Source organism: Apis florea, unplaced genomic scaffold (genome assembly GCF_048593485.1).
Source record: "Apis florea isolate Af1SG1 unplaced genomic scaffold, ASM4859348v1 contig_24_pilon, whole genome shotgun sequence".
In the NCBI taxonomy this organism is placed as follows: domain Eukaryota; kingdom Metazoa; phylum Arthropoda; class Insecta; order Hymenoptera; family Apidae; genus Apis; species Apis florea.
The window spans coordinates 17,841-44,000 of NW_028256597.1; the positions used below are offsets into that span (position 1 = coordinate 17,841).

General features: G+C 32.4%; 2 protein-coding genes across 4 annotated transcripts in view; both read right to left on the reverse strand.

The window, feature by feature from the left end:
* Positions 1-227: 227 nt before the first annotated feature.
* LOC105735833 (chymotrypsin inhibitor) lies at positions 228-3,392 on the reverse strand. Its single transcript, XM_012488205.3, has 4 exons — positions 3,221-3,392; positions 1,017-1,820; positions 509-609; positions 228-418 (listed from the first exon to the last, which is right to left on the reverse strand). The coding sequence occupies exons 2-4, from the start codon at positions 1,081-1,083 to the stop codon at positions 338-340; spliced, it is 249 nt and encodes an 82-aa protein (XP_012343659.1). The 5' UTR covers positions 1,084-1,820; positions 3,221-3,392; the 3' UTR covers positions 228-337.
* Positions 3,393-9,391: 5,999 nt separating this feature from the next.
* Positions 9,392-26,160, reverse strand: part of LOC100870530 (neurotrimin) — a 191,639-nt gene continuing 174,870 nt past the window's right edge. For 2 of the 3 annotated variants that reach the window (XM_086907087.1, XM_086907088.1), the window contains exons 4-10: positions 25,566-25,724; positions 22,155-22,283; positions 21,809-21,946; positions 17,949-18,098; positions 17,458-17,502; positions 10,779-10,844; positions 9,392-10,196 (exon numbers count right to left, since the gene is read on the reverse strand). In XM_086907087.1, coding sequence (XP_086763213.1) covers positions 10,030-10,196; positions 10,779-10,844; positions 17,458-17,502; positions 17,949-18,098; positions 21,809-21,946; positions 22,155-22,283; positions 25,566-25,724 — 854 coding nt within the window. In that variant the 3' untranslated portion in view covers positions 9,392-10,029. The remainder of the gene's footprint in view (positions 10,197-10,778; positions 10,845-17,457; positions 17,503-17,948; positions 18,099-21,808; positions 21,947-22,154; positions 22,284-25,565; positions 25,725-26,160) is intronic. The other variant, XM_086907089.1, reaches the window with a different exon arrangement.

Sequence of the window (26,160 nt, forward strand, 5' to 3'; positions counted from 1 at the left end):
GTGTCACAAAAGGAAGATATTATCCGGATACTTTTAATATTCTACAAAAAAAATTCAATTCAAATTTCTTAAAGGAGCCAAAACATTTTTTTCAACCCAACTATAAAGTTCTTATTACTTCCATGGGAACTAAAAAAAAAAAAAAAAAAAATGGATGAATTAATATTACGAAGAATTTCGTAATTTTTTAACATTGGGGAACATCGTGAGCGGAAATAAGCGTTTGATTTTTGAATGTCAAATTAAAACTTTTTATTTCGTTTCATTTCCGATGATGAAAACGATTGCTTCAATGATTACAAGTAAAATAATAAAATAATCCTCCCCTTTGATTAGATTAACATTCAGACGATTCGATGCATTCTTTATTTTCGTTTCTCAGCAATCCGGATTCGCATTGGCAGCTTGGGACGCATTGCTGGAAATGTAATATCAAAATTACGATTAAGAAAATTATAAAATATTATTATTATTATGCGAAATAATTTGTATCTTTCGTAATACTAACCAGTGTACATATGGGTTTGGGGTTGGAGCAAGATGGCTGGCAGGCAGTGCCACAGCTCTGCCATACTTCGTTCTCCGGACATATCCCTCTTGCCAGGGTTGCTGTTTTCATTCGTGAAAATGTCATGTTAGAATATTTTAATATTTTACGCAATATTCCGCTTAAATTTTTGCGTGTAAATCAATGATTTTGAAGTCTGCACGGTCTTCCAAAAAATGGCAGCTAGCATTAAAGCGAGCAATGAAAATTTTATCAAGATTTTTGAGTTTATAATTATTAGATTTTATTAGAACAGAAACTTGACTGGATTAATATAAATTTATATATTTATTTAATTGTTCAATTTTTTCTTCTAAATAAAGTAATCTTTCATAGTGAAATTACACGAGATTGAAATGGATTGAAATTTCAATCGTATGTAAAAGTAGTTTTTGGATTGAATGCAAACGTCGAGTCGAGTCTATAACACAAATAAGTTTAACAATTTATTTCGTACGTAGTTACTTACAGGCAGAGAAGATAGTCAAAATGACGAGGAGAGTAAGAAGAATGCGAGACACGTTGAATGTATTCATGTTATTCGTTTGGCTGTATCTTCGAACTTAATGAAAATTCCGATTTCAACTGCTTTTATACGTCACCCCAAATCTTCTGTACGTGTTTTTACAATTGATACTGTTTGCATTTGGTTTATGCGGCAATAAACAATTCGATGCAACAGAATGAACAAGAGATCAAAAACAGATTTTTATTCGTTTTTTTTATCAACGTAGTATTTAGCACAATACCAATCATCTCTTGTATCGATTTGTTCATTATCTTGATTAAATTCAATTTCTTCTTCTTCTTTTTTTTTTTATAATTAACAATCGTGTGAAATACGATTTAACTTAAATAAATTTACCTTTTTTCTTTTTTTTTCAAGCTTCATGATAAAACAAGTTCGTCCATTATTATTTTTTAGTATAGTAGAAAAAATGAAAAATATTTAACTGTTTGTTTGGCTTCGTTCGAAAGCCAATTTTATATCTACAGATGATCCATACGAAAGATTTTCATTGGAATTGATACTTTTTAAAAAACAAATACAACCTACATATATGTTATCTTTTCTGCAAATATCTATATAATATATGGTTTAACATGATGCGATATAAATTTTCTTAAGCCGAAATTTGAATTTTATCACGTACATCTTTATCTTGATTGCATATCGTTTCCGTTAATTGTACTATATATATTGTATTTGTTATCCTTTTCCAAATTCTGAGTCATAGTGGCAAAGCACACACGTTTCCAAAGATGAAAATCCCTGCCAATGATAGAATAAGTAATTTATTGTTATTTAATTCGTGTTTAAAATATTTTAGATTTTAGATTTTTATCGATTATTAATCTTTATTTTGCAATATTATTTCTTTGCAATGATAATGATTTTAAAATGTATAATATAGTTTCAGCCTGTTAAAATGCTGTAAACGTGATTTATTTTACTTGCTAATGCTACTGGAATAAACGTATTACTTTTCCGTGGAATGATTTTAATAGCATTTTAAAAAATGATTACGCCATTACACGAAATATTCTGTAAATATTTAATTCATTAAACGATAAAACGAGCGATAAATAAGCGAAAGATACATGGCCAAAATCAAAATGAAAATGCTTTCTAATTGTCAGTTTGCTCTATTTCGATTAATGGATGAAATATGAAATGGAAATGAAATAAACTAGAAAGCTTCTTTTCATAGGATATTTCATACGGAATAATTCTTCTCTTATTTAACAAATTTTATATATGGGTATAGAATTTATGCATTCATACTAGAATAATTCAAAATGTCATCAATGTCTTCGTAATTCGTATTTAAAAAATTCCACTTAAAATGTATTCTATATTCAAATACTCTACCTTTCACATTCTGTGATGTATGACGTAAAAAAAAAAAAAAAAAAAAAAAAAAAAGTAAAAAAATTTTATCAAAAATTAAAAAATTAATATCACTGAATATAATTCCATTTAATTCATATTAAATTTTCCGTGTGTCACGCTACTATTCTGTAACAAAGAACAAATTTTTAATTTTTCAAAATGTTCTCTACTGAAAATATTTTTATTCCCTTAATTAAAAAATTGTTTTTTATTCCGGGCAATATTGTTTTCTTGATCAAAAGAATTCGTTGAATGGTTTAGTTTAATAAAATTTATATATAAATTAAATTAAATTGAAAAAATTATTTGAAAAATGTTTGAGATTTATTTTATCGCTCCTATTAATTATATTTGTTCAACAACATTTTGTTGTTTTATCTCGAAAAACATTATTTTTATCATCTTTCACTATTTTTCTTTAAAAATATATATATATATTTCGTATATATTGTTTACAATTAATTACAATTAATTACTTTTTATCATTTATTTAAACAAAAAATCGATCATTCCAAATCTTTCTTCAACGATTTGATAGATATTGTTTGCATATTTATTATGATAAAATTTATTTGCAAACTATTGTTCCAAGGAAACGATAATATTATTATCCATTATTTTTACTTATTATACATCATACATGCATATTCTCGTGTAATTAATTAGCGTAAGTTGATATATTTCGTGTTTATATAAAATTACCACTTCATAGATTTTGCTAAAGGGGAAATTAACATAGCGGCTTGAACGATCTATTGTCTCTCTGGTATCATAAATACCTTTGATATCTTCTGTATAAATTTACAACTCAATTCACCGCTGAAATGCAAGATGATACTCTCGTTAATCAATCCAAAGGCAGTTCCATGTCAAAATCCGCTTCATGTACTATATTATCATCTAGTTCTTCATTATAGCATAAGAATTCCACGTCGACATGGTTATTAATACCTATACAAATGAAATAAAATCGTAGCTCGTTATGCATATACGATGAATTTAGATTACATAGTGAGAGAATCATATCATATAATGTTACCTTAAAAATATTGTATGATGTGTATGATTGAGTATTATTATTCACATAATACCAAAGTAATTATGTAATTCGACGTTGTATTATGATGTAAAAGAAAACGGAAAAATTGAAATTGTAAGCTGAAAAAAAAAGAAATTTTTATAAAAGAAATTATTATTTTTTATTTATTAGCACGTAGTTCTTAGCTTGGCATCACTTTTCATAAAATAATTTTTCCAATATAATATTACTAGTATAATTTTTGTGATATAACAATAAATTTTTTTTAATCGAATATTTGAAAAGTGATGCCAATTACCAGGTCTCACCAACGAGGAGGTGACTACGTATCGAGACCCATCTATAAACAGTATAATAATAAAAATATATTCTTAAAATTATAATAAAAATTAAATACATCAAAAAGGCGAAAATATAAAAATTGAGACACTTATGACATATAAAAAGTGAATATAATTGATTTTATGAGGATTTTTAATTAAGAAATTAATTAACAATACATTAAAATTGATCAGAAATCGGTAACATTCTTTACGCCCATGAATACGCAGTGTAAGACAAGGAAAGAAAATAGTAGGAAAAGGATAGAGATAGGTAAAAATATTGAAATCAGCGCCATCTTCAGAGTGCCGCAAATGAAACTCATAATGAAAGGATAGAAAATAGTTAGAAAAGGATAGAAATAGGATCAGAAATGATCATTAGCGTCATCTCTCGGATGCTAAAGATACCTTATGCAAGATAATGTAGAGTAGGAATTGAAAACTAGTGCCATCTCTTAAATGTAGTTGAAAGCACGTATTAAAAAAAACATCAAGAGATGGCGTTAGACTTTAATTCCTACTCTACTTTACCTTGTCTTAAGAAGATTTTTTCCGAAACCAAAAGATGGTACTAGCGGTCAATTCTTAGTCTATCTCTATCCTTTTCCTTTTATTTTCTATCCTTTCTTTATGAGTTTCATTTGCGGCACTCTGAAGATGACGCTGATTGCAATAGTCTTATTATCTCTATCCTTTTCTTACCATTTGCTTTTCTTGTCTCTCTTAGATATCTATTCTCTATATTATATATATTCAAAAAATATTACCGATAAATTTTACTGCATTGTTGTTTAATTTACTAATTAACAATTTTAATCTATTTCTTTGATTTAATCTTTTTATTGTAAATAAAAATATATATATTATATAGATTTTTGTATTTTTAAATATTATACATATATATAATTTCTATATATATTATTATATAATATTTTAATTCATGAATTTAAACAACAATAATATAAAAATACTAGTTTAATTAAAATTATTTAATTTTTTATTTAATTTTTATAGAATTTTTATAAAATAATAAATATTAATTTTAATATTAATTTGTATTAATATTTAAATATTTAACATTTAGGATATTAAAATTTCAATTTATTTTATTCCAAATTTATTATATTCTGAATTTCTATAAGAATAAACTAATAGATTTATCAAATTTGTATTAGAAAAGAAAATATAAATTATTAAAATTTTATTTCAAATATTTTATCGGAATAATATTGGAAATGTTATGGAAATATCATAAAAATTTTATACTTATACTATGTTTTTGATAATAATTTAAAATTAATATTATACAAATAACTCCATAAAAATTGAAAAATTCTAAACTTGTATTTTTTTTGTAAGTGGATATATTTATAAATGTTATATATTTTTAAAAAATAAATTCATATCAAAAATTAACTTATCGTTTATAGATTGGAATAATTTTTCATTTACCCGTATTAATAACGAAGTGTATCTATACTCGTAAATAAAACGCACTAAATTATTACATTTGTAGTTAAAATATAATTAAAACTTTTAAATAAATGTAATTAATACAAAATTCGTATATAACTTTAAATTATATACGAAATTGTACGCGTGTAGCTTCAACACATCCGAATGGTATAGAAGTCAAAAAGAAACTGCTAACCTGTAACCTTTTCTCGCTTGATAATTGTTGTGATAGGCAAGGTCGATCGACGCGTCTGTCAATTTCAGCCGAATATTTTAAAATATAAAATATCTAAATATTATTATTTTCACTATTTTACTATTATTTTATTATTTTTATAATTTTTTATGTTATTTTTTTTTTTCTCTAATTTAAATACAGACGATAAGTTTTTATGATTTCTATGTTTGTTGCAGTCGATAATTGATATTTTTTTTTTATTCTATAATATTTTATGTATAATGAAATTTGAAATTTTTATCACAGAATAAAACTAACGCATTAAAATCTTATGTTTTAATTTATTTCAACATTATTCAATTTTTTCTTTTTAATAATATTTCTAAAATTTTACAAATTTAAAAATATATCACTTGGGATAATTAAAATATATTTTGCATAGATTTAAAAATTATTTTGCATAGATTGAAATTAATATATACATATATATTTTTTTATATATACTTACTTATATCCCCTGAAATACGTGTAATTTTCAAATGTGTCATTGGAAATGAAATAAATTCGAAATAATGGTACGTGATAAATTTGTATTTTCATGTGTACACGGACAGTGGACAATTTCCTGGTCTCAATGGTGCTTATAAGACTAGATTGCGTGCCGAAAGCACGATGTATGGCGCAACCATATTGCAAAAGTAATAATAAAACAAATGATTTAACGGCGTTATTTCATTTCGTTCTCTCATATATATATACTTTATATATATATATATATACTATTATTCTTTCCAATTTCTGAACGACGAATATTACGTCTGCAATTCAAACAAATTTCGTCAGAGACAAAATTTATTATAAAACGATAGGATGATATCGATTAACGATTTCTCTTCCAACATGTGTGTGTACATTTAAGAATCGTATTTATTCTCAGTCGCGTATATTCATGAGCAATATTATACGTTATAGAGGCATATATAGTCACGCCGCTACTCAGCAAGGAAAATGCAGCCTATCTGTACATTTTGTGTGTGTGTGTAACTCATTACATCTTTCTTTTCATCTATACTCTCGTCCAATTTAACCTCTCTCGTTTTACACTTATTGCATAGGGTCTACTTACAAGCATACAAATAATTCGCTTTCGAACACTTTCGCATCACTTTCGCATCACAATAATTACATCGATCATTCAACATTGATTACAAATGGTATCTACAATGCGGATGATATAAAAGTATGTCGTATTCTGCGCGTAATTTTTATGTATATTATTATTATTACTTCTAACAGATCGTTCAAAATTATCGAATTTCGATCGAACGAACTGTTATTGTTGCACTTGCTAGGTTCGATATATACGAATATTCTAACGGAATCAAGAAAAGTTTGAGGTTAAAAAAATTTTCGCTTTTTTAATTAAAAGTAACTTAATAATAACGTACAATAATTAAAATATAAGGGGAAAAGATTATCACGAATCGTATCATAAATCATAAATGAAATTATAACAAAAGATATTTATTTAAAAGACGATCTTCTTCCATTCGAACACAATATTCGAATATCCGTGAATATAAATTATTATTCCAAATATTCCAAGCTTTCTCGAGTTTATTTTATTATATCACTCCCGTAAAAATAAAAATAGATATAATTTATTCCTTCAGAGAATATTAAATGAACGATCATGGTTTTCCAAAGAAACCATCTGTGTCCTTATAGATATGTTTTACGTCGCCGAATAATAAAAAGATTTTAAATTCGTTTCCTTTCCTCTTTCCCCCTTTTTTTTTTTTTTTACGATCGCTGCAAAATTGATATGCGAACGATCCCAAAGCGGAATATTACACTGTCCGTGACATTATCCGCGATCCTTTTTATCCTGCCTCGCAGTCATGTGATATTCCCTCTTTATTTATGCTCTAAAAATCGCGCATAATCAGCTTTGTTTCAAATATTCAAACAAGGTACATTACATTTACGAGCCTGTGTTATCATCGAACAATCGATGATCCGATTCATAAATATTATAGTCGAGAAGGCAGTGAAAATTCGATTGAAAGAACTTTTTCTTTTTTTTTCTTTCTTTTGCACGATGTTATTTGTTTTATCGAATGAACGTTATTGCATATATTTTGTATATATATATAAGAGAAATCTGATGAATCGATGAAATATTGCTAATTTTTTAAATGTTCGACGAGCAAATGAGAAATGATGAAATTATCCGAATAATTATTTGCAATAAAATAAAGTAATCCTCGTACCGATATATGTATTCAACATATTGTACATCTATTAATTTTTATATTAAAATCTTCAATTCTAAAATCTATATAAGCTTCACACGTTTTCTCCGTACATTTTTTTTTCTTTTTCTTTTTTTTTTTTTTTTTTTTTTTAATAAAATCTATATTTAATTAAGCCTATAAGTTTCAATTTACATTTGACTCGTATTATATATATTTATAAACTATATATAGTAAAAGTCAATGACTTTTCTTTGTTCAATCTGAGATTTATAAATCTTCCCAGACAGAAACTTCGTTACAAAAATTTATTAACGCACTTGCATATACACTTTGAAATCGTTCATATTTAATTTCGAACGATAGAATCGGTAGAAATTTCTAAACGAAACGAAGAATTTCGTTTAATCGATCAATCGATCAATAGTATCAAAGAAATGATACTAGTTTAGAGGATTATTTGGAAATCTTTTTGATCGAGTAAAGATAAAAATTTGAATTTTGAAATCTATCTGCTTCGTAAGATCTTTGAAATTTTTTTTGAAAAATTCAATTTTCTGGACAGAACGAAAAGTGTGGTGGTACTTAGGCCTTTTTCTCGAAAAAATTTTTACAAAATATTTCATATATCTATCGATAGTGAAAATACACTTGTGTCGAAACGAGCTGATTCACATAAACTCTATTCTATAATTTCTGATTTCAACCTTGATCCTCCAAATCAGCACATCCCCTCGATAAATTTTCACGTATATACTTCGAAAACTCGTAAAATTCGTTATACAATTTTTCTTTTGTTATGTCACGAAAAAAAAAAGGATTCTATTCTTCACTGATCCATGATCTTTATCGGGTGTATATATATATATATATATTCAGCCGCCATTTTTATATTATTATTATTTATTTAATGCAGTTCAAGAGCGTCGAAACGATGCTCTCAGTCTTTGAATAACGCTATAATCTAAAGTACTATGTATAGTCATATTATATACACATATCCTATACATATACAGTATATTATTTTATGTATAATCATATATAATATACATATATCGATCGTATATATGTATATGTACAATCGAATGCATATCGAAACTCGTTCGATATACGATTTTCATTGGTACGAATACGAATCACTGGAGGCTTCCATCGAGGCTCTTGCTGCTATTTATCAAGCGCTCGCTATTATTTATAATACTCGATTCTAACTAGATTCTCTATATGTATATATCTTAACCAGATCTTTCCATCTAGAAACGAAAATGAGAGAGAGAGAAAAAAAAAAAACTAGGATCAGTAACTATTTTATAAAAAAAAAAAAAAAAAAAAAAAGCAAAGATGCGAGTATAATTATATTGTCTAGTTAAAAATAAATATATATATTTATATAATATATGTATATATATATATATACCTGAACGAATGATTTGATTTTTTTTATTTCGAGAAAGCCTGTTTGGCTCCGATAATATTTAAACGTTATTAAAATTCTGATAAAAAATTTGTAAATAATTTACAAATTTTAGACATAATCCCTGTCTTTGTATGTATCCTCTTTATTTATTATCATCTTTACTTTTGTGATACCTTTTGTGCACCATTTAATTATAAAAAAAAAAAAAAAATAAGGTGTTTGATAAATAAATAAATAAATAAATAAATTAATTAATTATCGTTCCCGATCATCAATTAAATAATACCATGAAACATCATGACACTAAAAGAATATTACACTATTATAATCTTAAATTAAAAAATAAAACACATTGCTAAAACTATATACCTAAAGTGATCAAGCAACGAATAAAATTCAATATTGACTAGCTCGAAATATCATTCACCATTTGAGCATGATCCCAGACTCTCGTTGCACACTTATTAAATTCAATTCCAGAACAGGACCTCTTATTACTTATTGCTCGCCACGTAATGTCCGCCATGATGAAAACGACGTTTTCATCCTTAACTCTACGAAATTACAGTTTCTTTTTCTTTTTTTTTCTTTTTCTCTTTTTTCTCTTTTCTTTATACTTACGATTTAACTAATATCAAGTTACACAATGACAGTGATGATGATAATAATAATAATAATAATAATAATAATAATAATAATAATAATAATAATAATAATAATAATAGCAATCAATGTCTTTTTTTTATAATACAATTGTGTGATGAGCGTGGTCAGCGCGGATGATGAAATACGATAAAATTTTTATCCTCGAAATATAGAGTCCCTGAGCGACGATGGGTTTCTAAGTGGATTTACAAATTTTCGATGGCTCGCGATCGAAAGTAGGATCCGACGATGATCGGCCGGCACGCGGGCCGATCCTCAAGCCGGATGCAACGTTCTTAACTGAGGGTGATGGCGGAGGTAAATGGAGAATGTGACCAGGACGAAAATCAAGCTGAAAGAGTTTTTGCTCGACGCAGCGCCCGAATCCTCGTAATCGTCCTCCTCGTTTCCGCTCGTTTCTTTCCGGCCACGTAACTTCAGATCTGCAAAAGGAAATTGCGTTATTCGAGATTCCGCTTCACTTATGGAAAACAGAATTTCGTGAGAAAAAAAAAAAAAAGATTTACGAATTACGAAGGGTTAAGGTAGATTTTAAATATTTGTTCTTGATTCGAATTTTTTTCAGGATTGAGAATAATATGTGTTTTATCTTTGGAATTTCAAAAAATTCGATATTCATTTTTGATACAACAATGACTTTTTTTTACGATCCATCAATTTTTTTTTAAGCTTTTTTGAACTTTTTCATTAAAAATTTATGCGAAGACTCGAGCAGAATCGCTGAGAATTTTAAGTATTTGTTCTTGATTCGAATTTTTCAGGGTTGAAAATAATATATGTTTTATCTTTGGAATTTCAAGAAATTCGATATTCATTTTTGATACAACAATGACTTTTTTTTACGATCCATCAATTTTTTTTAAGCTTTTTTGGAGTTTTTCACTAAAAATTTATGCCAAGATTCGAACAGAATCACTGAGAATTAACATTTTTCCTGGTGTACCGATAAGAGATTAATATAAAAGAGCAATTTTATCTTTTTGACATATTTCATAATTATTTACCTCTTTCTTTCAACATATCCTGATTTCCTTCAAAAATATCGTTTCCCGAATTATGCCTCAGTTTACCTGCAACAAAATTAAATTCACTCTTTTCACCATCTTTTTAAATCTGTATATTTTATTCGTTTCATTTCTAGAGAAAAAAAGGAGAGAAAAAGAGAGAATCGTGAATTTTTATCCCGTTCTTTTTTCTTTTGCGAGCGGGATACGAGAGTTGACGTTAAATACGAATGAAAATGGAAAAATGCGGTTGCGCTTCTGATCGCAACCGGAGAAACCGATCGGACGTTTCGTCGAAGTAGAACCTAAGTACGTTTCTCTTCGTGAAAAATGCGCTTGAGAATCGTTGTATTTCCTCGAGTAATGAGGAAGGAGGGAACTTAAGAACATGGGAGCCCTGTTGGAAAATGGATAACGTATAACGTACTAAATTGTCGCCACGATCGAGGAATAATTGACACGTTCCCCCGATACGTATTGATAAAAAGATTCGAGAAAATTCAATTCTACGTGTGAGAGCATGGAAATAAAATATCTCCTCACAAGATCTAAACGAAAATCCAAAGGAAAATTAATTTAAATAAAATTATCAAGACGAGGAACCCAAAACAAAAATTTGAACAAAGTTCGAGTAAAATAAGATGTTTATCTAAGAAACGATCAATTTATTCGTAAGCAACTCCAGAAGAGAAAAAGATTTAAGAAAATCGAAAGGAAATCAATTTAAATAAAATTAATATCAAAACGAGGAACCTAAATAAATAAAAATTTGAACAAAGTTCGAGTAAAATAAGATGTTTATCTAAGAAACGATCAATTTATTCGCAAGCAACTGCAGAAGATAAAACCATTTAAGAAAATCTAAAGGAAAATCAATTTAAATAATTAAATTAATATCAAAACGAGGAACCTAAATAAACAAAAATTTGAACAAAGTTCGAGTAAAATAAGATGTTTACTTGGGAAGCGATCTATTTCTTCGCAAGCAAGTCCAAAAGATTTACGAAAATCCAAAGGAAAATCAATTTAAATAAAATTAATATCAAAACGAGGAATCTAAATAAACAAAAATTTGAACAAAATAAAATAAGATGTTTACCTAGGAGGAACGATTTCTATTTCTTCGCAAGATGCAATGGAATCGTATATAACCACGTTTCAACCAATACCTTGAAGATAATTAAAAAGTTTGGCTTAGGCATTGAAATATTTATCCCGCGTGGGCCGCTACCTTGCATCGCAATCTAGTGATTTTGTTCGTTAGTAATCTAGTGATATTTGCTCTAAATCCCGCGGCGGAGGGTACTCGTGCAGAGAAGAGCTCGGGCAGAGTTCAATAAAGTTGACCTATGGCCCGAAACGGCTCTATAAATCTTCCATCGAACGCAACGTCGCCTCTCAATCTGTTAGCATCAAAATATTTTGCATATATCGATTTCGGACCTTTCGACTGAGTACACGCAAATGCGGCTGGACACCGAGCCAATAATAAATCCGGGATTTTTCATTACGGTAGGGGAGCGAGGGGGGGGAATAAAAACGATGGAATGGACGAATGTGTCCCCTTATTAAGAAAATAACGTAATTAAACATATGAATCGAAATTGATCGCGGAAATTAATAAAGATATCGATATTGAAATCCATATGCATGATATATCCTCCGCGATACCAATCGTTTTTCTTTTTTTTCTTTTTCCCCCAGATTAATCATTCGAATATTCATTTAATTTGCGCCCGATTTTAATAAACGTCGGACAAGCTTAGAAAGAACGTTAAATTTGAAAGAAACAAAAGAGTAAAGTATATTTGCTTTTATTTAAAAATAATCTTTAATCTTACCTTTTGGGATTAATAAATTCGAAGGGGAAATTTTGAAATGAAATTTTTCACATTTGGTGGAAATGGAATGGAAGAAAAGTTTCAGTTAATTAAAAATAACGCGAAAATATATTTGCAAAATATTTTGTATAAAAAATATATATATATATATATATATATTGTAATTACTTAAATACGAGCTTTAACAAAATATTTCGTGGCATACTATTTATCACATTGCCACATTTCACGAGAAAGCGTTCTCGGAGGGTTCTATCGTTAAGCGTGTCGTATGCTCGTGGCAAATTAATAAATTCTCAATTGTATTAAAAACTTATCACCACTTGTTATTATTACGCATATTATATAAACTCGAGGTAAAGGTATTATTAGGCGATAATTTCATAATAAATGCGCTTTATTAGTTAAATTCGTCCGTTAACAAATTCACACATCGATCCAGAGATAACGGATTACGAGTCGAATATTAATTAGGAAGAACAATTACCTACCTTTCGCTTCCTCCTTGATTATAATATATCAAACGTGGTTAAGGATACTTGAGCATAAACCGAATTATAAATGATCTAGTGCGGTATATAAGATTATGAAAATGAAGAAATCCTTCTATTGTTCATTTTTCAAAGAGGATCCTTGAGAAAATGTAAATGTGGTATAAATGAAAAGAAGCTTCGTAGGGAACTGGTTCAAAAGGAAAGAAGATAATAGACATAAAGGTATATCGGATGATGTAGTGGGGAATGGTAGCTGGTAAAAACAAATCTGAAAGAAAGAAAGAAGAAGAAAAAAAAAAATGAAGAACGAAATCTGATGTAACTGCATAATAAAGCATAATAAGAAGAAGATACTTTGATCAAATATTTATATCTAATATCTTACATTTGTAAATTTGTAAGCCAATATTTGGAAAAATTATACTTGTAATATACTTTTACGAAAAATACGATTTTACTTTAAGTTTTACAGATCGTCTTTTCCCTTCATATTGAATTTTTAACAATTTTTAATGGGGGATAGCTTAGAAATACGTGTCCACGTGTTACGTAACGAAGTGAAAGGTAAAAAAAAAAAAAAAAAAATTTCTTAATTTAGAATATTTTTACGTAAACTAAAATTTTCCTAACAATGTCCTCTTTTAAATATTCGAATAAATAACACAGAAATAATACAGTTTTGAAATAAAAAAAAAAAATATATCCCCTCGTAGGTCAAAAAATGTGGCAGGATTGGAAAAATCGCGAATAACTTTGCTCAAAGACCGACGAAGAACTATTTATAGAAAACGTTTCAACATTTATCCCGCGTCTCTTTCGTTTTACATTCGGAATTTATATTTTAAAATATCTTTCCGATTCTCAAAAATTATTCCACAGCGTTGAATTATTTCATATTATCTCACAGCACGACGATCGAAAATTAACGAATCTAAACAAATAAATAAATCGTGCGATAATAATTTATAGTTTTTTTTTTTTTTTTTGGTGGTGTATCGAACTTGAAGAATTTTCGGAAATTTGTATTGCGCGTGCTCATTGAGAAACAAACAAACATGCTGTGGAAGTTATGCAAAAGCCTGGCGTTTCCCTTCCCTTCAGGGAAAAAGGGGTTTGATGAACAAGGTGTAAGTTCAAAATGGCATTCAACCGTGGGCTTTTTACGGAGGCGTTCTTCTAAACGTCTAGGCTCCTCTCTGAAACGGGGGCCTCTATCGACTTTTGTGCGTCTTTTTCGCAACCGGCTGCCTGTCGAAAGCAAATGAGATGGTGGGCTTGTAAATCTGACACGGCGGTTCCTATTCATTCACGATTTCACACAGAAATGGTTCCTCGTCTCGGGCTTGAAAAACGAGCGTCGCGATCGTGTTCAACGATGGACTGTCCTTGGAAAGGCATTAAAACAGTCGGGGACCAAGGTGTGTGTGTGTGTATAAACATACATACATATATATATATATATACAGGAATATCTTATGAATTTCAAACGTACCGGTTTTGTCAACGCTTCTATGCGTATTTTTCGCATACACTCGCTGCACAGATAACTAATGGAACTTTATATTTTGAATAATAAAAAGAGAGGGGGAGAAAAAAAAAAGAATATCGAAATTCCCTTTTCTTATGCTCCAAACAATTTGATACTTCAACACTCAAAGATGATTTTTCATTTTTCGTACGAGCGATGAATTGAATTAAAAAAATATTATAATTTTTCCAATCGCAATGATTTCTTTCTTAATCGAATCTTCAGCATGTTTTTTTTCTTCTCACTTCTATCGAGAGAATTAAAATAGACGAGGAATCATTCGTTGAAAAGTTTGTTCCTCCGTTTATTTCTGAGGTAAAAACTCGTACAAAATATTACGTTACTCCCGAATCAAAAGGACACGTTCATCCGTCTTCCCCTTTCCCTCCCTCTCCTTTTCCTCCCTCGTTCAAATGTTACAAGGGTATTTGAAACGAGACACGTCGTCTATCCGTAAATTTGCGCTTTTGTACAAGCTTTAAAACAAACAATAGGGTGGAGAAACCGCGCGGAGGAAAAACGAGGCGCAGTGATAGAGTGACCAAACGATATTGTGGGATTTGTCCTTCGATAGCCTTAAGCGGCCAATTCAATTTACACAGAGGAGATACGTACGTTTTATATATGGCCTCGAAGGATACCGACATCGAAGTATGCCAGCGGTTAACAAAATCGATATTGAAGGTGATGCTGGTAGCTGGTGGCGTGCATGCCCAATGGATATAAAAAGTGTCGATTTGTTTGCCAGAAATCGACAAAGCTTAGTAACGCGATTGCTAACTGGCTGAAAAAAAAAAAAAAAAAAGGAAAAAAGTTGCTGCACGCTCGTACATCCCCTTTCGTCCAGTAGTTCCCGCGTAGGGATAGAGGGATATCGTATCGCGAAAATATCTTTTTTTTTTTTTTTTTTTTTGGTTCGACGTCGAAAACAATTCGAAACGAACGATACGAACAATTCTTCGCTCCGTCGTGATGAATGATCATCACCCGCACCCTCCTCCTTATTATTTCTGTAAAATTAAAGGAAACGAAATGCGGGTATAAAAATGGAAATTCATTCATTCTATGAATCTTCTTTTTGATAGAGCAAGATGATAGAACGAATTTCTTTAAATTTAAAATTCCGCTCTATTCGATATATATTCGTTGAAGTGTAATTATATTTAAAGAAGCTTCTTCTTTAGCGGGGGTGGCTCTCGTTAAAGAAGAAAAAGGAAAAAGATTCGTTCGTTAACGTTTCATCGGGGGAAAAAGAGACGAGATAATATAGCTACGATACTTTGCCGGTGTGTATCAGAGAATCCATCCATTATGATAAAACGAGAACTGTAGAAACGCGGGAGAACGATGGAAACATTCGTTAAAACATTCTCGCTCGCTATAAAAATTCATAGAGAAGTTGCCGAGAGATCCGAGCGAGGAGGAGGAGGAGGAGGCCGTTGATAAAAATGCATTTATACAAAAAGTTATATTGGCATTCCATCGAATGGAGCTGTCAGTGTGCATTTAACATTGCGCGAGTAAAATACCAACATCGATTCCCTTTGATATCTTCGTTCTTCCGTAAACATTCGATCAACGTCAAACGAGTAAAGGGGAGAAAGGAGAGAGAGAGAGAACGAAAGGAAGAAAGAAAAAAGGAAAAAAAGAAAAGAGAGAGAACTTAGAACGAGTTAAAACTCATCATTTTCTAAAAAAAAAAAAAAAAGAAAAAGAGAAGAAAAAGAGAAGAACGTTACAACGGTGAAGCGGCAATAATTGACCAAGTGGACCAAAGTTGGATCAATTTCCGGCTGGTTATCAGCTTACGAATCCTCGTCGTTTCGATTCGATCAACCCTTCCCTCCCATTGCCAGGGAGAGGCGATTTTATTTTCGAAAGTGACACGCGATTATCCAAGGGCGAAATATAAGCCTCGAGACGAGATGGGATGCGCGCGTACGTACGTGAAAAGGAAAGCTCGCCTCGTCTTTTGTACAAATTATGCACACGAGGATGTACACAGTTGGAGTGGATTGGCATGCACAAACCCAGACACTCGATCTAATTAATCAGCGACCCGTTATTTCATGCGGCAAGCACCTTCGCCACGCCGCATCGTTCGGCAAGTAGCACTCGGCGGCACAAAGGGGGCGAGCGTGTCCTATTCCTCGTAGAAATGAAAAGAAAAAAAAAAATAAATAAATAAATAAAAACCAGCGATCCGATGAGGGGTTAATTCGTCAATTTCAAGATTCGTCACTTTTCCACCGTGGTGGAAATTTTTATTAATCTCGCGGAAGGGTTGTGATCGATCGAGTCGATCGAGCGACTTTTTCCGAGAGATTTCGAGAATTGAAAATTTCGTGTTTCGAGAAATTGATCGAGGATTTTAATCGTTGGACGATTGTTCGTAAGAGAGTCCGGTTTCGGTTTCAAATCGTTTGGTAATTGTATTTGAAACCACTAATGCATTAACATCGCTACAAATTGATTCAATTCCCTAACCTGCTATTTGGATTACTGATAATTTGTTCCCGATTTAAAGGCGTGTTTGCACGTATGTATATATACATACGTGCGCATTAATAGCGTTCGGTTTAATGCTCGCCAATAGATTGGATAATTAATAAATAAAGAATTTAAAGGGGGATGGTGTTCATTGACGTATTCATTCGAGGAAAATTTCATTTAATCGATCGGGACGATATATATCGAATAAATATCCGAAAATATTTTTCTTCGCAAGAAAATTGAACGTCTCTCTCGTTTTCGTTACATTGGAAAATAATAATCATTTTTGTGATAAATAAATAAATAAATAAATTCGAGCTTACCTTTGTATCTTGTCGTGCTTCCGGTAGAGTTCGAGGATGCGATTGCTGAAATACACAAATCGCGTAATAATTTACCTCATTGAACGTGAAATTACGAATAAAACAATTTTGAAGTTTAGAAGTTTCATAAATGCTTTTATGAAAGCTTAGGAAGCTTCATCCGTGTTCCAACTTTCCAAAGATTTTAACTCCTTGTTACTCCTCGTATTATGACTGGAAGTTTACGCGCAAACACTTCGCTTTAATGTAACATAGTTCAAGGAACTGTTAACGATAAAATAAGTCATAATAGAATTATTTTATGACTAGTTTTATATATATATATATATCTTCAAAAAATTGATAAATACAATATCTTTGTAATATCTTTTCAAGAATCTTATTCAAACATTATTCCGATAAAATTGAAATCTAATTATAGAAAATTTTTATACTGCAATTTTGTAGTAAAAATTTTACAGACGAACGAATTATTTAAATTATTTACTCACGATAAACTTTGATGGTTCCATCGGTGTCCCCCAATGCGTTTCTAGACACGCACTTGTACGATCCAAAATCTGACGGACCGACCGAATTTATCGTCAACTTCATGTGAACTTTGTACGCGTTGTCCACCAGCGTGGGTTCGTATTTCCCCCCTGGAAATAATCCAAGATTAAACATAAAATTATTGATTAAACGAAAATTATTGAATTCTTAATCAAGCGAAGAAATCCCCCGAAAAATGAAATATTCTTCAATAATGCAGTATCTTGCACAACCATGTACAGATTTTTTTTAATAATTAAAATTTAGTGTATATCATTCTTTTAAACGGAGCGAACGCTGTATCGCTGTTTCACCGTCTAACGAATATTTCATCCTCGTTTGCGCAAGTTGTTTGGATGCAATTAAAACCGCTTTTTTTTCTAAAAAAAAAAAAAAAATAAAAATAAAAATAAAAAATTATCCGTTCAAACGTTTTAAAGGAATATATTTATGAAATAAAACATTTACACCCGTAACTCTGAGGAGGAAAGTTCACTTCTTCAATTGCTGAATATTATATTGAGGATAAATTTGCTCGATTCACCGCCATTTTCCATTATTGTGTTTATATCACAGCGAGTCAATTCAAAGTATCCGCTTATTAAATTACAAATATATCGAACGACGAGTTTAAACTCGTAAATTTTTTTTTCGAGATTAATCTCGTTGATAATATTTTTCCAATAAGTGAAAAAATAAAACAAATAATAATAATCCAAAAGAAAACGACGAACGATTTTTATCCACTATATTATTACATATAACGACTTGGCTGCAGATTTTTATATACAAACGCTTCCCTTTCGTGTGTATGAATATTACTAAACAAATTTAATCATATTCTGAATAAACTCACCCAGTCACGATATAATATTGAAAGTTGGAAAAATTCTGAATAGTTTATCTGTAAAAAAAGCACGAAGAGTCCCGATCCAATATCGAAGCAATATATTACACGACATCTCGTAAAAGGGTTTCTTTTTTCCAATTTCCCCTCCCCCCTCTTTTTTTTTTATATTCAAAAATTCGCGAAAAAAAACCTCTGATAATTTTAAAATCGTAAGCAAATTTTATGAATATTCCACAATTCGACAATGTGATAATACACATGTTATATCATTATTCAACCTTTTTTTCAACCGTAAACAAATATCCCAGTTACGACGATATCCTTTTTACGATAAATATGAACCCTTTCGCACGCCTCGTCCCGTTTCGAAACGATCGAAGAAATTCGAGCGCCTTTTCAAAAGCGAAGAACGCGTCACAATAGTTCAATCAGTTTGAAAGATGGCCCCGCTTGTTCACCGTGCCCGGCTTATTTTCGTATTCGTCGATGCAGCTGCGCTAAGTTAACGTGATTTCTGTTTAGATCGACACCATTCAGAGACATTTCCGTTTCTACGACTCGTAAGATTCTATCGTACGATATATGTATATACGCTCGCATTCCACGAAGGATACGTGGATGCAAAGCGAAATAATGAAAAGGAATACGATTGGGATGAATCGGTTTTCGACACGATCGAAACATTTCGCAACAGTTGAGAAAAATATGCGTTGAATAAATTTCGAATAAATAAATTCCAGCGTTTACGCTGGATCGGATGGACGAGTCCTGGAATGGCGACGACGACGATGATGATGATGATGGTGATGGTGAATACGTTTTTGGACAGGGAGAGGGAGGATGGTTATTTTTCGTCGAGGAGAAAATTTGTCACGATTGTTACTTTCGAAGATGCTCTGTCTAATTCTGATTAAATCTCTCCCCATCGATCGAATGTTTCGAAACTTGATTTAGTTTATTTATAAACAGGACATCAATAATTCAATAATTCCCGGTCGATCCTCGAGGTTTTTACAACGACGAGTCAATTCTATAATTGAATATTTCACGATGATAATTGAAATATAATAGAAAATAAATATTCTAAATCTGAATTAACCCTTGATCCCATCCAATTCTAAACCGAATTCTCAATCGTAATACAATTTGTTTCTTATATGCAGAATGGATACGTTTCGGAAAAATTCGTGAAGAATCCATGGAAGGATTGATTAAATTATTAAAAACAAAATGACGAAGCGAATGAAAATATGACGCACGCACGATGGAAAGAACGAGGGTGGGCGAGAATTTTGCTGTAACCCGATTGCAACGAGATCGCAAAATTCACATTGTACGTACACCATTATTGGTTTCGATACAGATGCAAATATCAACGAGGCTGGCGACGTAATAACGAGAGGAGAAAAGGCCAAACCCTGTCTTCATATACATGCATACGCATCCTCTCGACACTCCTCATAAATGCCGGATAAAATCGTGTTATAGCTCTAACGTCCTGCTTCGATTCCCATGTATTATTCAAAAGCTAATTCTGTACTGAATAACCGAGCGAAAGGTAAATCTGACGAAACATTTGGCGCGTGATGTATCAATCAGATAAACGCACTAGGCAGTCGATTTGCTTCTTTGATCGAGCGCCCATCATTCGATAAAAGGGAAGTTATGCCGAAATCCGTTATATCGAGGGAAATAATTGAAAATCCGAAATTTTAAAAGTATTCCTTTCCTCAAGGGAACCGCACCGCCTCTGACGAATTCGACTATCCAAATATTCATCTTCCCTGTAAAATCAAAATCTCCTCAAGATGTGACGCGTGGCCATAAAAAAAGAAAAAATACGAAAGAATTTTATTACGACGGAACAAAGTGGTTTTCGAAGGTGGAAGAAAAGAACGAGTGGTCGGTCGGGGTGTTGTCAACTCACCGCCAAAGTGGTAATTGAAAGGAAATAAATTCGAGCGCGGAGGTTCGAGCTAGCGTGGCGGGCACGAATGTACGTCGAAACGCATTTGACGCGAGCCACTAAACGGGCAGAGATCGCGATACGGTGAAAATACGGTGAGGATCTGAAAGGAAGGGTGGATCGATGGAAAGAGTACTAAAGCTGGCTTTTATAGGGGCGAGCATAAAGCGCGGGGTTGAACGTTTATACTCCGCCTTGTACCCGTGTTTATGCGTTTGGCATGGAGCTTTCGTTATTCAAAGAGCTCGTTACTCTTCTTCCTTGGGGATAGAGGTGCATGTGCAACAAGAGAACGCACCGTGCCCGTGTAATTATACCTTTGGAAAGGTTAGGATCGATCCAGGAAGAGAAACGGTTCAATGGTCGATACAGAGACGAGGCTCGCGGTGACGAGCACCCAGTTTTCGCGTAGATTCGCTCTCCTCGTTACCTCGAAATGCGGGTGGAATTTAACTTGGAAAAGAACGAAAGCATTCCTTCCGTTAAGAATATTTTTTTTTATATATGTAATTACGGAAAGGGAGGGTGGTCGTAGATTATTCAGGTTGCTCGAAAAGTGGAAAGATAGGTAAGGATAGAGAAGGGTAGGGAAGATAAGGAGAATGGAATTCATCTCCCCGTGGATTCACAACTTGTGGCTACCGACTTGATAGAATTTAAAGTACTTCGAGAAATAGAAAGATACTAAATAAGAAATTTTAATCAAAGATAAACGATTCTTTTCTATTAAAAAATATTTCTATTGAAAATATAAATAGACGAAGAGAGAGAGTGATCGTGGGTTATTTTGAAAAATAAGAAAAAAATGTTACGTACGAAAATTTAAAGAGGATAGAATTCGTCTCTTCGATCTATTAAAAATATTTGTTTACACATACCACTCTTTGTCCTAAGTTATTTGGATATTATGTGAAAAGGGTTTCGAAGAAGGTTGAGAAGCACTGGTATGAGTAATTACCATGTACGCAAGGGAAGAAAACAGTGGAATCATTGTTTTAACCTACCTTGCGGAACTATTTCGTCCTTATCCCTTGTCCAATAATTGATGGATTTGGGATAAGCCTCTGAGAGGCACTCGAGAGTCAACTGTTGTCCCTCCTGGGCGCCCACCAATTGATTCTGCACCCAAATCATGGGCGGAACTGAAAAGAAGAAAAACAAATTTTCCGAGTGCCGAGTGAACAAACGTTTGCCTTTCCCTCGTTTGCCTTTAACTTTTTCCATTTTTTTTACCGAATAATAACGTTCGAATCGAAGGTAAAAATATTTGAAAATAATTGGAAACGTCTCGATACAAAGCGACGATTAAATTTTCTTCGCCAATCACCTGGTAAATATTTTCCCACTTACATTGGACGGTGAGCATGATTCTTTTGCTGACCGATGGTGGCACGCCATTGCTCGCGATGCAAAGGTAGAAACCCATGTGCGATCGATCAACTTTCGATATATTGAAATTTGGCCCCTCCACGTAGTTGACTGAAACAATGAATTTCGTATAATTATAATACGATTCAACGATGCACGAAAAAAAAAAAAAAAAAAAATTAAAGCGATTTTCCTCAAATTAGAAAACAAGTGGTATAATTATCTCCCGTTCGTCGAATCGATAGATTAGCACACAGATATTTTAAAAAAAGATTTTTACATTTAAAAAATCGCTCGTTGAACGTACGTTTCCTCCTCCTCCTCCTCCTCCTCCTCCTCCTCCTCCTTCCCCTCCCCCCTCCTTCTGTTTTTTCCCGGAAGTTTCGATGAAGTTACACTTTCAGACAGTTTGGTATACGGGAGTGAAGTTTTTGAAATGGGCCCCCAACAACTTTTTCACCGGTCGCGGTATATATTTGCCGCCACCGGTATATCCGCAATACGATGAAAACTGCGTCGAAATTCCCCCCCCCCCTCCCCCTCCTCCCCCCCTCCCCGCCTATATAATTTGTTTTGGAAAGTAATCAAAAGCATAGCTGAGTTCACAAATTTTTTCTCTCCCAATCTCTCTCTCTCTCTCTCTCTCTCTCTCTCTCTCTCTCTATGTAATTTTTAAAATTCGCAATTTTTATTTCATTCTTCGGAGTGCATTAAATTGTATCCCGAAAACGCTACGAAATGATTTTACACGCATAACAATTTTCTATTTCAATTTGCGTGTTCTATCCAAATCTATATAAAAATATAAACCGAGCGCCGAATTTTTTTTTTTTTTTTTTGGAAATTGTTTCGAAAACAAACTCGCATATTTCATTATTTCAATATTGTTGAGATGGCAATTGAAAAAAAAAAAAATTGTTATTCTCCCCTCTCCCCTTCCTTTATTACAAAATAATAAATCCCACGTATCAAAAAACCGCGGATAAAAATTTTCTTATTATGTATCGCGGCGATATATAATAACAATCGCGGGGGCAAAAATGTCGAAAAGTTAGTTTCGAACAGCTGTTGTAGACGGAAAATAAAATTTTTCGTCTACACGATCAAAGAGAGGTGGACGGAAATTTACGGGGAACGGAGACAAACCGAGTAACACAGTTTTGATGTTGTCTTCTCTATCCCTGCAGGATGGCAAATTTAGTTTACTTATCCGGAAGTCGAGGCAGTCTACGACCGTCCGTTAACCACAATTAAATCCGGTTGGAATATTTGCGCCCTGTTAACAAACTGAACGATGTCAAATACGAAAGAACGAAAACCGAGCGAAACCTAACGAGTAACCGCTTGCCACCCCCTTCATTACTTTTCTTACGGAACAAAACGCAATTAACGAGCCACGCGGTTCACGCGGTTTTCAAATAGTTTCGCGGCGCGTTGAATGCGCGGCGTGTTTCTTTTGAAATTTTTGAATATCCGGCAATAACCGGGATAACGGGGAAGAATCTCGAGCAGATGAGATTCGATTAACAAAAATTACGAAATATTCTTGTTTATTTTTTTTATTTTTATTTTCACCCCAGAGCGGATTTTTGTTTGTTTATTTTTTTCTTTTTTTCTTTTTTTTAATTCCAAAAATGTGCGCGTCGATAAAGGGAGAAAGACATTGTCGCCGTGGGATCGGTAAAAATATTTGTTCGAAAAATCTTTTACAAGTTTTTCATCCCCCTCCCGGACGGTGTAGTAAAAGTGAAGTGAAAGTTACAAAGTAAATAAGGGAGAATTAAAATTATTTTCCACGTTGAATGGAAAAGTTCGTAAAAAGGGTGTTACGACTTCTTTGAAAAGGATTTAAAAAAGGAAAATTTTAATTTCAGATAAAATTGAAAAGAGATTAAAACACGCGTGAAATATGAGGGAAAGGAAACGATGTCGTGAAAATTGAACGAAACCGTGAGAAAGAAATCGAATTAATTTATATCGATTTCGATTAAATTTTGTATTAAAATTTCAGTCTTCCGCTTTCGACTTTGCCCGTGCGAGAGACAAACGGCGAATGAAACGAAATCGCTCGAGTTCGTAAATCGAAACGACTTTGAACGTAACAACACTAATTTAATACATTTCCACGTATAACGCGAATAATATATAAACTCGATTTCAATGATAAAAGTTTCGCGCAAAGTTTTGAGATTTTTTTAAACAAATATATCGCAAAGGCTTCGAGCAATAGTTTCACAAATAATAATGGCTTCCTTTTGTGACGCGTCTATCACTCCTATAAAATAACATTTCAGTTTGTCTCGTCGTGTTTCGACCCACTTTTCTCTATTCCAGTTTTAAACTAAATGATAGTGTAGCAACTAACATTCGTTCGAACAACGATTCCACGTGTTATTTATCTTATTTTTAAAACTCATAGAAAATTAATTGTCGACAGATTCACAGAGATAACGATGTATTCACCTTATTTTCGAAACTTCGAAATCACTCGAGATTCGCTGTGAAAGAAAAGCTCGATGCCTCGATCGATAACCCGAAAACGACTCGCAAAAAAAAAAAAAAGTGAAATCGCATAAATCGCGCGTTTTAACTAAACAGCAGTCGTAATTCGTTTCGTTTTAGTCGAACGCAGCGCCCTTCTGCAACCGTGCTGAATTCGGTACGCACAGTGTTTGCCAATTTCAATGCAAATATAGCAGATCTTCCCTACCTGTGCAAACGTATCACCCACCTCTAACCTATTGGCCTTGCTCGAACACGGTGTGTTTGCGCTCCCTCGAGACTACAAGACTCGGTTACACCATCCGCAAATCTGGCCAATATGCTTCCACGATTTAACGCCCGCGCTTGAAAATCTTAAATTCGCTCGTTCGAGATTGTTGAAACGATCGAGACGACGCACCTGTGTCGCGTCTCTTTCCATGTTTCGAAGAATTTGAGAAGCGGATATCGCGTCGATTAAAAAAGTTTAATTGGATTGTGAACTTTTATATCGAGTGTATATATATATATATATGATGAGGATTGTAAGTTTTTACACGAGCATCACGTAACATTACATCCAAGTTTTACATTTTCTACGTAACGTGACGTGTTGTCTGGAATTTTTCTTTTTCTTTTTTTTTCCAAGTATTCCAATAAAAGCGGAATATATATATATAAAAATTAAAACCAAACACTCAGTTTACGTTTTGTAAAACGTGCATCCGAGACGTTTGAGAGAGGTTTGAAAAATCGTGTCGTATCGATTAAAAAAAAAAAAAAAAATAATAAGAAGAAAATAAAAAGAGATTCGTTGGGATTCGATTCGAACTTTTTAACTAGTCGGGATTACTACGAGGGAGGATAGAAAAATGAAAAGTGGTATAAACTTGGATGAGGATTGAAACTGACCATTCGTCCCGTTTCCCAGGAGTATCGACTTGCCGTCCTCGCGTCGCCAGGTGATGTTCGGCCCCGGTGATCCTGTCGCTTCGCAGTGTAAAGTCACTTTACTGTTTTCCGGCACCACCATGTCTGTGCTGGTCGGGTAGTCCAGAATATTAGGCGGAACTGTGCAACAACATCGGAGAAAACGATTATATTCATAGTTGGATCGGTCGAATTAAACCTTAACCTACCTAAGATCGCCTTCTTCATCTCATTTCTCGATTTTCAATTCAAGCGGTATCCGAAAATAATTAAACCGAGAACGAGAGAAAAACCGAGCTGATTAAAATCATCCCTACGGATATATCTCGGTGTTCAGAGGAACCAGTGGAAATCGTCGTTCCCTTTGATACTCCGCAAACAAAGAAGATCGGGATTTCGGTCAAAGAATAAACACAGAAGAGGCTCCTTTTGAATATTCGCGCCCATTCAAACCGACATATCCTTTTAAAAATTATGTCTGAGACATAGGAAAAACAGGGAGGATCCCCTCTCCCCCTTTTGTCTCGTTAACGATAATTTAGCCCCCTTAATTTCAATTACTCGTAAATCATTTTAT

Coding starts and splice junctions, on each gene's coding strand:
- LOC105735833 (XM_012488205.3), bottom strand. CDS start 1,083: ATGAATACATTCAACGTGTCTCGCATTCTTCTTACTCTCCTCGTCATT. Junction 610..1,016: donor TTTGACTATCTTCTCTGCCT/GTAAGTAACTAC, acceptor GAATGAAAACAG/CAACCCTGGCAAGAGGGATA. Junction 419..508: donor CCAAACCCATATGTACACTG/GTTAGTATTACG, acceptor TTACATTTCCAG/CAATGCGTCCCAAGCTGCCA.